General features: G+C 40.4%; 1 protein-coding gene across 2 annotated transcripts in view; it reads left to right on the top strand.

Annotated features, from left to right (window-relative positions):
• GRIP1 (glutamate receptor interacting protein 1) overlaps positions 1–13,764 on the top strand; it is a 404,358-nt gene that overhangs the window by 239,022 nt on the left and 151,572 nt on the right. For both annotated transcript variants that reach the window (XM_047066969.1, XM_047066968.1), the window contains exon 3: positions 11,312–11,447. In XM_047066969.1, the coding sequence (XP_046922925.1) occupies positions 11,312–11,447 (136 nt within the window). The remainder of the gene's footprint in view (positions 1–11,311; positions 11,448–13,764) is intronic.

The following is a 13,764-nucleotide window of genomic DNA, read 5'->3' as shown; positions in this document are numbered from 1 at the left end:
TCCAGAAGCAATACATAGATATAGCTGTGGTATCACGGTGTGGGCCTCAATCCACCTTATTAAAGAAATGGTTAAATAAATAAATAAATAATAATAACGATGATGATGATCAACCATGTAAGCTTAGGGAAATAACCCTGTCTACTCCTGTTCGAATTCTGCTCCTTTCTCATTTTGCTTCTGCACTATCCAGCAATAATTCTGTTTGCTACAAGCCAGTGCTCATTGCCGGGTCATCATCCCTCTGTTGGGATTGGGGGATTCATTCATTCATTCATTCATTCATTCAGCAGTTACCAGGAAGTACCTACTAATGTGCCAGGCACCATTCTAAGCACTGGACATACAGAGGAGGAAAAACACTATCTCTATCATTAACATTTGGAAATTTATGACTCGTTGCATAGAGTTTTCATCAATAGTATTTCCATTTCACTGTTTATGATCTCTTTTTAAAATTCAACGTAGCTAATAGAACTGCAAGAAGTAAAGGGGTTTGCCAATGCTTATCTTGCTGGATGTGCCTATGGTGGTTGCTTTTAAAATGCCCTTTCTATTTTTATGTTACAGCTATAGGGTGGGGGTCTTACAGACTACCCACTTTGCTTAAGGTATGATGAAAACTATACTAACACTAGGTGTTTCCCTGATATTTAAATCACATTTTACTTCTCTCTGTGTGGCATTATATCATGTGACTACCCCCTCTCCGATGAGGCACAACAACACAAACTTTGTCTCATTTTCCAGATTCCCCTTCTTACGGACAGACATCAATATCCCACCAAAAAAGTTGGAATCCTTGAGGTCCTCTTGTTCCTCACAGATCCTTGCTCCCCACACACTGATTTGTCTCCCACTCAGGGCAGTTCTTCCTCAATATATCTGGAGCCCGTGCCATCCATACAGCTACGGATGGATTTCAGTCTCTCAGGTGTTTCCTACCTGTTTCGAAAAACCCACCCCACCTTTATTGTTTTGGCATCGGTCTACACTCCAATTCTTAGCCTCCCTGATACTTAGGTGCGGACATGAAACAAGTTCTTGCCACTGGACTATGAACAGAAGTAGGCCATTTTGGCTTTTAAGAAAGCCCTTTTGCCCCTTCAACCTGATGAATGGAGACAAGATAAAGTCCTAGGTCAAGAGTTTCTAAACTTTCTCCGTTGACAGCCCTTAGTGCCTCGGTAATTTTTTCATAGCGGCTCTAGGTGAAATGAAATATCAATAGTTCCATTTATTAGGTAGTGACGTCCAAATGGTATAGTACATGTTGCATCCTAACCACTTAATAGACACTTGAAAAACAATACGTATAAACTGGAAGAACCAGAATACTTAGTAGTGGTACGTGTGTGGTTACTGGGCATCGCACAGCTTCTCAAACTTCCAAATCAAGTTAAAGAGTGGCAGCCTCATTTCCTGTTCCACATTGATTTTCACGTGGAACTCCCTTTTTCTAAAACCCAAAACCTAACTTTGGAAAGATAGGACATCAACAAAAGCGATATAATATGAGCCAATGTTGAGCAACACTGCTGGCAGCTGGTACATAGTGTTGTGTCTGAAAGATGTCAAGTATGGCCCTATGCTCCTCAGAAATTTACAATAGTCCATGGTGCTCCTGTGAGTTCACTAGGGAACCTTGAGGCACCTTAGTGTGCAGTTTGGAAACCAGAGCCCTAGAAGATGACAGAGTCATAAAATTGAAAAGAGCGGAGATCCCTGAACCATCACGTGGAGAGGAGCTGACTAAGGATCAGGAGCACCCACCTTAGACTGGCGTATGAATCCCTGTTGTGGTCGAGCAATTACTCATTTTTCACTTTGTTGACACAGCAAAGCCTAACTTAATTAATGTATCACTGAGGTGGCTTCTAGTGGTTCTCCTTGACTCAAATCTAGTGACTTTTTCCCCGGTGCTTCATGCCATCATTTCCAAGTCTGCTGCTTCACAGTAAATAACAGGCTTACCTTTCCTAGAACGTAAATCTGAACACTTCCTTTGTTTGCTTCCCAGTCTGTTTTCTACCAATTTTCCTCATGCACCGAACCCTAAATCAGTGTCTCTTAATCTTGAATACATGTTAGAGTCACCTGGGAGCTTTAAAAAAAAAAAATGCCTATGTCCAGTTCCCCACCTGCAAGGATTTGCATCCAATTGAAATGGACCAATTCCTTGAAAAGCACAAATGACCACAACTCATCACAATACGACATAGTTAATTTAAATAGTCCCGTAACTGTTAAGGAAATTTAGTTTGTAATTTAAAACGTCCAAAAAGAAAAATGTTCAGATTTAAATGGCTTCCTTGGAAAATTATACCAGATGTTTAAAAAAATAAACATCAATTCCAGATAAACTCTTCCATAAAATAGGAAAGAAAGAAATGTATTCCAATTCATGTTATGAAGCTAGCATTATTATCCTGATACCAAAACCAAAGATAGTACAGAAATAACATTACACACTATATCTCTCATGAATATAGATGCAAAATAAATCCTTACCAAAATATTAGTAATAGAATCCATCAATACAGAAAATGAATTGTATATAATTAGCAAGTGAGATTTATTTCAGGGTTGCAAGATTGGTTTAATATTAGAAAATCAGTGCAATCCAGTGCATTATCACATTAAAGAAGAAAAATCACATGATCAATTAATCAGTGCAAAAAAAAATTGACAAAATTCCTACTCATCATGATAAAAACCCTCAGAAAAATAGGAATAGAGGGACACTTCCTCAACTTGACGAAGAGTATCTGCGAAAACCCACAGCTAACATAATGCTTAATGATGAAATATTTAATGTCGTTCCCCTAAGATAGGGAAGAAGGAAGGATATCCACTGTCACTACTCCTATTCACCATTGTGCTGAAAGTGCTACCTCATGCTTTAGGTAGGAAAGGAAAATAAAAGGTGTACAGTTTGGAAACAAATAAAATTGTCCTTTTTTGCGGATGACATGATGGGCTACATAGAAAACCCTAAGGAATCCACAAAAACAAAAACAAAACAACAACAACAAAAACTCCTTGAACTGTTAAGTGAGTTCAGCAAGACTACAAGATACAAGATAAATATACAAAAATCAATTACATATTTATTTTTTTAATGTTTACTTATTTTTGCGACAGAGAGAGACAGAGCATGAATGGGAGAGGGTCAGAGAGACAGGGAGACACAGAATCCGAAACAGGCTCCAGGCTCTGAGCAGTCAGCACAGAGCCCGACGCGGGGCTCGAACTCACGGACCACGAGATCATGACCTGAGCTGAAGTCGGACGCTTAATCAACTGAGCCACCCAGGCACCCCAAAAATCAATTACATATTTATATACTAGAAATGAACAGATGTACAGCAAAATTAATAACAATATCATTTGCAGTTTTCCCCCCAACAATGAAATAATTAGGTGTAAAACCAACAAAACATGTATAGGACTTGTATGCTGAAAGCTACAAAATGCTGATGAATTAAATCAAGGAAGGTCTGCCTAATTGGAGAGACATAACATGCTCATGGATTAGAAGACTCAACGTAGTAAAGATGTTTATTCTTTCCAAATTGACATACTGGCTTAAATACAAGTCCTTTCAAAATACCAGGAAAAATTTTGTAGATAAAGATAAGAGTATTCCAGAATTTATATGGAAAGGCAAAGGAACTAGACTAGCTAGAACAATCAAGTAGAAGGAATCAGCCTACCCAATTTCAAGACTTATTATATAGTTACAGTAATAAAGTCTGTGTGGTATCTGTGGAGGAATAAATACATCAGTGGAACAACATAAAGAATCCAGGAATTGACTTATTTTTGGAAAGATGCAAAAGCAATTCAGTGGAGTAAAGATAGCTTGTTCAACAAATGGTTACCAAAGCAATTGGCCATCTATAGCCCTTTGCTCTCAAAAAATATATGAATCTTTGACTAAGTCTCACACTTTATGCAAAATTTAATTCAAAATGGCTCAGAGACTTAAATGTAAACCATAATATTATAGAACTTTTAGAAACTGTAGAAGAAGTATAGGAGAAAATGTTCAGGATCTAGGGCTCAGCCAAGAGTTCTTAGACTCACTAACAGCATGACCTGTAAAAGGAAAAATGACTGATTGGACTTCATCAAAATTAAAAAATGTTTGTTCTGCAGAAGACCTTATTAAAAGGATGAAAAGAAAGTCTAAGACTGGGAGAAAATATTTGCAAATCTCATAATCAACAAGGGGTTAGTGTCTCGAATATATAAGCAACTCTCAAAACTCAACAGTAAAAAAGTGAACGATCTAATTAGAAAATGGGCAAAATACATAAAGAGACATTTCACCAAAGCAAATATGCAGATGGAAAATAAGGACACACACACACAAAAATGTTCAACATTTCCCTTAGGGAAAGGACTCAAATTATGCAAAAATAAAAACCATAATTAGATATTACTGATACACCTATCTGCATAGCTAAAATAAAAAAACAGTCACAACATCAAGTACTGGACAGGATGTAGAAAAACTGATATTTCATACACTGCTGTCGGAGATATAAAATGGTATGGCTACCTTGGAAAACGACTTAGCCATTTTTTAGAAAATAAATGTACAACTAGCATATGACCCAGCAATTTTACTGGACATTCTCTGGACATTTATTCCAGAGAAATGAATAATTGTGTCCACACAAAAACCTGTGCCTGAATCTTTATAGCAGCTTTATTCACAATAGCCCTACACTAACAGCAACCAACACATCTTTCAAGAGTTAAATGGTTAAACAGACTGTGGTATATCTATGCCATGGACTCCTACTTGGCAATAAAAAGGAACCAACTATTGTTACGGTATGGAAAATTATACTGAATGTAGAAGGTCAACCACAAAGTGTTCATACCGTGGAATTAAATTTACTTAGCATTCTTTAAATGACAAAGTTATAAGCATAGAAAATAGGTCAGGGGTTGCCAGGGGTTAAGGAAGGTGTCCAGGGAGGAGACCAGTGGGTATGGCTATACCAGATAATATGAGGGAACTTGTGATACTGTATCTTGACTGCATCAATGTCAATAAACTGCTTGTGATATTGTATTACAGTTTTGCATGATGTTACCACAGGGGAGAACCAGACAAAGGGTCCAAGGGATCTCTCTATAGTATTTCTTAAACCTGCGTGAGAGTCTACGGTTTAATTTAAAGAGTCTAAAAGTTTAATTTAAAACATTCCGGGGCGCCTGGGTGGCTCAGTCGGTTAAGCGTCCGACTTCAGCCAGGTCAGGATCTCGCGGTCCGTGAGTTCGAGCCCCGCGTCGGGCTCTGTGCTGACAGCTCAGAGCCTGGAGCCTGTTTCGGATTCTGTGTCTCCCTCTCTGACCCTCCCCCCGTCATGCTCTGTCTCTCTCTGTCTCAAAAATAAATAAACGTTAAAAAAAAAAAAATTCCCATCAGGGGGTATTCTGATGATTTGTTCTTGGTTGATCCCAGGCATTGCTATTTGAAAAGCTCCCCAACTGATTCTACCACGCGGCCAGAATTGACAAAGTGCAAATTGAATTGATGGATCTCCTCTCCCCAGAACCCGTGTAATCACCTACCATTAACCGTTCCTGTGCCTCTAACACCTTCCCTCCTCCATTTGCTGAACTGAGGCTGTCTTCAGAATGGCTCAGGGATAATTCTTCCAGGGAGCCATTCAGAGCACTACTTGCTCAGCCTGATTAGGGGTCCTCCCAGGTTGCACCTTTATTTACTTTTGTCATAGCCCTTGTCACTCTTTGTTGTCATCATCATTTTTTGTTCCCCCACTTTCAGCAACTGTTGAACTTGTGCATTTTGTGATTCCCTGTTCATTTAACCCCTAAAATTTAGGGACTTGCCAACAATTAGAGTTGACTCTCTTTTTCTGGTCTAAGCCTATTTTTCTTTTTTTAAACAAGCAATGAAGCAAAAATGTCCAGGCACCAAGAGTTTTACAGAACAAAATAAGATTCTTATGCCATACCTTTATTTCATGCAAACCAGTATTACAAAACTCTAAGACAGTCTAATGATGGGTTCTGAATGCCATATGTCTATGCTACTTCTTTTCTTTTTTCTTTGTCTTCCTTTCTCTCTTCCCTTCCGTCCCCTCCCCTCCCCTCCCCTCCCCTCCCCTCCCCTCCCCTCTTCTCTTCTCTTCCCTTCTCTTCTCTTCTCTTCTCTTCTCTTGTCTTCTCTTTCCTTTGGTATAGCCAAGCAGATCCAGACTCTGACCAATGCCTGGGAGGCAGAGACGGAGGCTTTGTCAGACTTCGCACTCCAGGCTCACGCTCCTGGGGTATCTGGGGAGATACAGTTAGTAATGTAACATCCAGTCACAACTCCATTAACTCATTCAGGTTGGCATCATGGGCGGGCTCTCTATATTCTTTCATAGCAACATTAAACAGGTCTACTTTGGGACCATAATTTTTCACAGAACCTTTACAAGGATGCATGTTCCATTTTTGCAATAGTATTAAATAGATCTTTTGTCCAAAAACTCTTATTGGCATTTTTATTGATATTGTGAACCTCATAGATTAATTTAGGGAGAATTGACATATTTTTGATGTTAGATTATGCTACTCACTGGAGTATTAGTTCCTAGATGGCAAGGATTTTCTCTGCTTTGTTTGGTTTCCAAACTTTTTTTCAGTTTTGCTCAGTCTCCAAAGCCTAGAACAATGCCTGGCATATAGTAAGCACTCAGTTTTTTATTGAATGAATGAGTGGGATGCTTTTACATTTTTTCTGATCCTATGTTCCTCAGAAGTGTTTTTGAAGTTTTCTTCACATACATCTTGTAGGTTTTTCATTAAATGTTTTTCATGTTTTATTTTTTTGGTTATTGTCAACGGGTTTTTTTTTCCCTCTGTGATAACTTCTAACTGGCTATTTGTTTATACAAAGGATATGGTTTTCGGCATGTTAATTTTGTAACCAATTTTCTTATTTGCAAGAACTTCTCAAAATTCTCTTGTTTTCACCAGGCATCATTGTTACTTTTCTTAAAACTTTCTGGAGTTTAGCAATTAACAGTATTGAATTATAAATCCAAGGAAAAACAGCAAACAACTAAATCCTACACTGGCAGTGTGATTCTCGTTGGTTATGTTGAGTGAGTTACTCCTACAGAAGTAAACCTGCAATTTCTTTGCTAAGATCACTAAATCTGGTGATTAAGGAAGATGCCAAATCCAGAACCATCTCACTCCTTGCCAGCTGGGCATCATCTATTCCCTGTGCTGCTTACTAACTTGGGGATACTACTGTACTGATACTGGGGAGGGATGTTTGCAGTTTAAATCATGAAGAAATTGTCACGATGTATTGACTTGTCCAAGTTCCAGTGTTTCACTGCAGAGTGTTGTTAAGTAATCTTTGATAAATAAGTGAACTCATGCAAATGAATGCATCGTTCATCATTTCTCTTTACTATTACGTCATTATGCAAACATTAAACACCAAAAGATACATAAAATGATTGATTCATCTAATGCAGAGTGCAGGTTAGCAGAAAGTAAATTCCAGAAGCATGTTCCTCCCTCTTCTGACTGCTTCTTTTCTCCTGTTCCCTTCAAAACACCAGTAAAAGATTTCGTCAATCCTTCAGGGTCTAGAGATACCTACTTGGCAGTTAACATTCTTGTGATTCAGCGCATTTTCTTGCAACAATATTCTGTCTTTACTCCTGAGTTTTGCCTAATTTAGATTCCTCCTTAGTCTGTTCTGCTCAGCTAATCCTGATCGATAAATACAGACAGATTAGACAGGAGACAAAATTGTGAAATAGATGTTGCATTTGGAACACTGAGCCTTCACTCTCTATTGCAGCCAGGACCTTCTCTTCTATGCCCCCCTTAGCCCAAACCACACTCTGGCATGCTGGTCTGTGACTGCTTTGCCTCTGTGACTAGGCTGTAAGCATCTGTAACTTTTCTCGTCTTTTGAGTTTCATCGTCTGGCTCTTCGTAGGCACTCAGTAAATAGTTGAATCAATGAATGTACAGATTACTCAATTAACTGGTACATCAGTATTTTCTTTCTTTCATGTTATTAAAACTGGCTCTTGGGGAAAGATTTGAAACATTTTAAAATTAAAGGGTAATTGTGGCGCCTGGGTGGCTCAGTTGGTTAAGCGTCTGACTTTGGCTCAGGTCATGAGCTCATGGTTCGTGGGTTTGAGCCACATATCAGGCTCTGTGCTGAGGGCGCAGAGCCTAGAACCTGCTTCGGATTCTGTGTCTCCCTCTCTCTCTGCCCCTCCCCCAATCGTGCTCTGTCTCTCTCTCTCTCTCTCAAAAAATAAATAAACATTAAAAAAAATTGTTTTCATAAGAGGGGAATTGACCAGTTCACAAGGAAACCCAGATGGGTTTATATTTTAACACAGATTAAATTAAAGGAATTAAGCTTTTTCTATGGGCTGCCTGGGTGGCTCTGTTGGTTAAGCATCAGAGTCTTGGTTTCGGCTCAGGCCGTGATCTCCTGGTTCGTGAGTTCAAGCCCTGCATCGAACCCCACGCTGACAGTGCAGAATTTGCTTGGGATTCTCACTCTCTCCCTCTCACTCTGCCCCTCTCCTGCTCCCCCCCCCCAAATAAAGAAATAAACTTAAAAAAAAAAACAAACAGGAGTTAAGGTTTTTCTAGATTTTCAGGATTCAGCCAGAAGTCTGGTAAGGACCTCGGTTCCTTCTGGAGAAAACTACATTGTGCACATCCCATAAAGCTGCACCTGTGCACTGGTAGCCCATTTTATGCGGGAAGCATGTTCTTGAAAACCTGAGTAGAAATGAAAATTTTATTAGTTAAGATTTATTTCTACCTTGCCTGGTATTACTGTTTCATCATTGCTTCTTTGCACATTTCTGATTGACCTTTGAGATTTGACCTTGAGATGGGCCCTTAAAGAACTATGCTTCTAATTCTTCACGTACAGACCTATAACCAAATGCTCAAATGATCAACGTACATATTTAGACAAAATGCGAAGAGTTCTTTTGTTGGGCAGAATCGTTAAGCACATTATGTCTCTGTAATGTGAACAGTCCTCATCTGTTATGTAGTTCTCATTACTTTAATTACTTAACCTGATTTTTAAAATAATTTATACCTACCCTTCTGCCAAGAAGGACTTATAGCAGTTGTTACGTTGACCTCTTTAAATACCAGTTGGGCCTATGTATGTTTTTATGGGATGTAGAAGGGGTTGTTTTATTCTGTTTTAAAAGGGCACAGGTTAAATGCACCCAGTGATGGAATTTTGTTTTAAATGCGTCTGTTAAGTGATGTAAAAGGCCCTGTGCTTTTACGCACATGACAAGAATTTTGATTATTGAATTTCAATCATTATTTGGTCTCTCATACGAAATGTAATGAATGAAGCTGACAGCATTCACACTCTTCCTTGGCTTTTACTTTAAAAAGCAATAACAGCTCATGTATGCAGGGTCATGAGTCTGTCATGAAAAAGGGTGTATTTGCGTGCTAAGGTCACAGGACCTGGGAATCTTGAAAGCCTTGCCTGGAATGGTACTCAGTACATTGCTGAGGAAATCAGTGTCCTGCCCCCCTCGCATTCCTTCCTGGAGTACTCTGTTCTCCGTCCAAGATCCGATGAATGATCATTCCTTTTATTAACATGAATTGATTTTTTTCATCAGCTAGTGGGATAGTATACCAGCAGCAACAATTTAAGAACTTTTATGATAAGCATTCATATAGATTTTTGAAATGATAATTAACTCTGTTATGTGTAATTAAGGAAGGGGAAGAGGTAGGCCGATAACCTTTTTGGTTTCTTAACTTCGAAGAAGAAAGTCCATTCTTGCATTTTTTTTAATTTTTTTTTAATGTTTTTATTTATTTTTGAGACAGAGAGAGACAGATTATGAACAGGGGAGGGGCAGAGAAAGAGAGGGAGACACAGAATCTGAAGCAGGCTCCAGGCTCTGAGCCGTCAGCACAGAGCCCGACGTGGGGCTCGAACTCACGGACTGTGAGATCATGACCTGAGCCAAAGTCGGACGCTTAACCGACTGAGCCACCCAGGCGCCCCCATTCTTGCATTTTAATATGAGACTCTTTGATGTCCTAGAAGTTGATAACTCCCGAAATTCATAATGTGAGTCGGGAGGAATTAGAAAGCTTGAGTTTCCCGTCCCTACCCAGAAAGTGTGTATGCAGAGGGGGAATAATATAACAGAGAATTTGAAAACAGTGCTGATCAGAATTGACATCTGGATAGGTAAATGTTGACTCGACTCATTTTTACTTCTGAAAGAAAGGGTATTCTTAAAGCTTTCTCACTTTCTGTTGTGCCTAAAATCAGAAGACTTGGGTTCCCTCTTGGTGTATAGACATTGTCTGGATAAGATCTGTGAGATGAGGGATTTATGGCAGTTATCTGGAGTTTCTGAGGACCAACACCACCTTACCATATTGTGACACATTTTGGTAAGAAGTGATGTGAGTTGTTACGTGAAGCCATTGTACTTTGTTTTCTGAAAGATAGAAAACGATGGAGTCAGTAATATTTTTTGTTGAATCTGTAGAAAGCTCTCTTCTCTTGTGCCCATTGGCTTATTCAGCTGAAATGTACCAGGAACTTGAGGTCTGCTGCTGCATGATATGTATTACTATTTAAAATTATTTTGGAAGCCCTTGGGTGGCTCAGTTGATTAAGCGTCCGACTCATGGTTTCGGCTCAGGTCATGGTCTCACGGTTTGTGATATCAAGCCGGGCATCGGGCTCTGTGCTGATGGTGTGGAGCCTGCTTGGGACTGTCTCTCTCCCCCCTCTCTCTGCTCCTACCCCACTCGCATGCTCTCTCTCTCCAAATAAATAAACTTCAATAAATAAATAAATAAGTAGATTCTTTTTTGTTGTATTATTATTTGAAACTCTGTTCTGGGCCCTTATGTTACAACTCTCTATTGTTCCCTTTGGAGTTACAAGGAGAGAAACCAGAGAAAGTCCCTTGAGGATGGCAGAAAACAAAGGGCAAATATCATTGTTTGTATCTAACCCATGTCAGACTCTTTGTTGTGAACCTTGAGTGGATTACCCCACTGGTACCCATTTTAATAACCTATACCGGGATATCTGCGTCGACTTTATCTGCATGCACGTCTTTACGAGACACGCTGCAAACTGCAAGGGAAAAGAGACCACAGGCCTTTTCTCGTCCAAGAGAAAGTGGAAAGAGTTTATGGGAAGGAGTCCCTTCACCATGCGCAACTGCGCCTCGCACTTCTCTCTTTAATAAGGCAAATGCTTTTCTCTTAACAGAGGAATTCAAGGGCTCCACCGTGGTTGAGCTGATGAAGAAGGAAGGCACTACCCTCGGGCTGACGGTATCGGGCGGAATTGACAAGGATGGCAAGCCACGCGTGTCTAACCTGCGGCAAGGGGGAATTGCTGCCAGGTAACTCCCTCTCGGGGAAACGTGGGAAAGGGAACACAGGGTGTGACTAATCCAAAAACCGAAGCTCCATCAGAAACGGTCACTAATAAATAAATGACAGCTGCCATCTGCCGGGCAGAAGCACACCCGGGCGTGTTTGTAGAAGCTTTTCTGGCCCGTGCCAAGTCACCGGGGAGCCGCCTGGCCCTCATAAGACTTTAATTTTAAAACGTCTTTGTGGCTCCAGTCCCCAACTATGCCGCTGGACAGCAGACGGGCTGTAGTGGGACTGATGCACTCCGATCATGTAAATGGAACAGATGGCCCGTATCATGCGTATGCAGGGAGCGCCCGTGCAGGGATGTGGTAAGCCTACAGGAGTAGGGAAACCCAGCTCTGAGTTTCTAAGTGACGATTTTGCTTGTCTCCCATCTTCTTCTGCTTTTCTACTTGTGACATTTCCCTTTTCATCAAGACAAAGATGAGGTTTCCAAAAGGATAGGGAGCATAGATGGGGAGGTGTCGTTCTGTCCTCGTGCGATGGGCTGCAGACTGCACTCGCTCTTGCCAAAGGCAGAATGTCCTGCGTGCTGGGTCCAGGCGGGCTTGCCTTATAGACAGATTCAAAATTTACTTCAGATGCAATGGTCAGGTTTCGTTAAAAGTGAGGTTAATGCATCTTAAGTCCCGGACACCAATAGTCTTGTCCACGTAATCGCAAAAATAGTTTGGGCCTTCTTAACCTTACAAAGGATCATCAAAAATAGTGATTACTTTTGGTGATCAACCCATCTGTACAATTTGTAAGCTTAAGCCAATTGACTGCTTCATAATCTGAGGTACTGTTTATGAAATAGGCTGATGTCAACACAGGCACCATCATCTCCTTTTTTCACGAGGGAAGAGATTTCTTTCCACACCGACAGCTTCGTTTATTTTATAACAGTCATGGCCAATCTCCGATGCTAGGGTCTCATATGTCTCCAGAACTTTTTCATAGGTAGGCCCTGTAGCACGGGTAAATAGGGCGAAGATCTTCAGTCGTATTGATGCTATAATTAAAAGTATTGTTGGCATTGTCAACTGTGGAGACTGCCCACATGTCCATCGATGGATGAATGGATAAAGAAGATGTGGTATATATCACAATGCAATGGAGTATTACTCGGCCATCAAAAAGAAGGAAATCTTTCCGATTGCAATGATGTGGATGGAGCGAGAGTGCATTATGCTGAGCAAAATAAGTTAGTCAGAGAAAGACAAATACCATATGATTTCATTCATATGTGGACCTTAAGAAAGAAAACAGATGAACATATGGGAAGGGGCGGGGGGGGGAGAGAAGAGAGAGAAACAAACCACACGAGACCCTTAATGGTAGAGAACAAACTGAGGGTTGATGGAGGGAGGTGTCTGGGGGATGGGCTAGACGGGGGATGGGCATTAAGGAAGGCGCTTGTGATGAGCACTGGGCATTGTATGTAAGTGATGAATCACTGAATTCTACTCCTGAAACCAGTGTTGCACTGTCTGCTAACTAACTGGAATTCAAATAAAATTTGGAGAAATAAAAAAAAAAAAAAGTAATGCTGTGCCGGTTATATTATCAATGACCAAATTAGTCATTGTTTCAGGCAATACCATTTTATAAGTAGTAAAGGAAAATAATTAAAGATAAGAACTCTGCCCTAAGGGGGCTGATAATTTACTAGAGAAGATGGGTATGAACAACATGAAAAGTTTGGGAACAATAACAGCATTGCCACAACGTGAGCATCATCACAGAGCGTTGGGTGGTTACGTTGCCCAGTGAGTTAGTGAACCCGAGGGAGGAAGGACAGCATGGACCGCAGGCTGGCACAGATGAGGAAAGCTTGCGAAAGAGGAATGATTCAGGCCGGACTTAGGTAAAATAAATGCACACATGTTTCTGTTTGGGGAGAAGGTATTATTGAAGGTCCTTATCCGTGACGCGAATTTTAAGTACTGTCTTTGGTCTCATTGCTTGCTCTTGCCTTAGAAGTAAAGTCTGCCTAAACCCCCAAAGTAGCCATAGTTCTTCTATGGTGTTGAAGAGAGGCGAGAATGGTACTGAAACCCAATGCTTTCATTGTAATTTGTTCTTTTTTTATCAGCCCTGCTGTAAGCATTCAATAGCAGAACAAGCGGACCCTTTCCTTAGCCCTCAACAAACTCCCAGTGCAGATACTGAGAGCTAGGAAATGTCCAGGAGGCAGGCAGCAAAAATGAGAGAGAATGAAAGGAAAGAAAAAGTCTGGGCATGCCAAGATCTGGACCATCTGTTTCTAGAGAACCAAACTCTTTATGCACAGAGCAA

The sequence above is a fragment of the Lynx rufus genome, unplaced genomic scaffold, assembly GCF_022079265.1.
Source record: "Lynx rufus isolate CCGP_SWC_20201006 ecotype Redwood Valley unplaced genomic scaffold, mLynRuf1.p SCAF_7, whole genome shotgun sequence".
Lineage (NCBI taxonomy): Eukaryota > Metazoa > Chordata > Mammalia > Carnivora > Felidae > Lynx > Lynx rufus.
The sequence above is the reverse complement of the archived record's forward strand: the minus strand, read 5'-3'. Positions and strand labels throughout refer to the sequence as shown.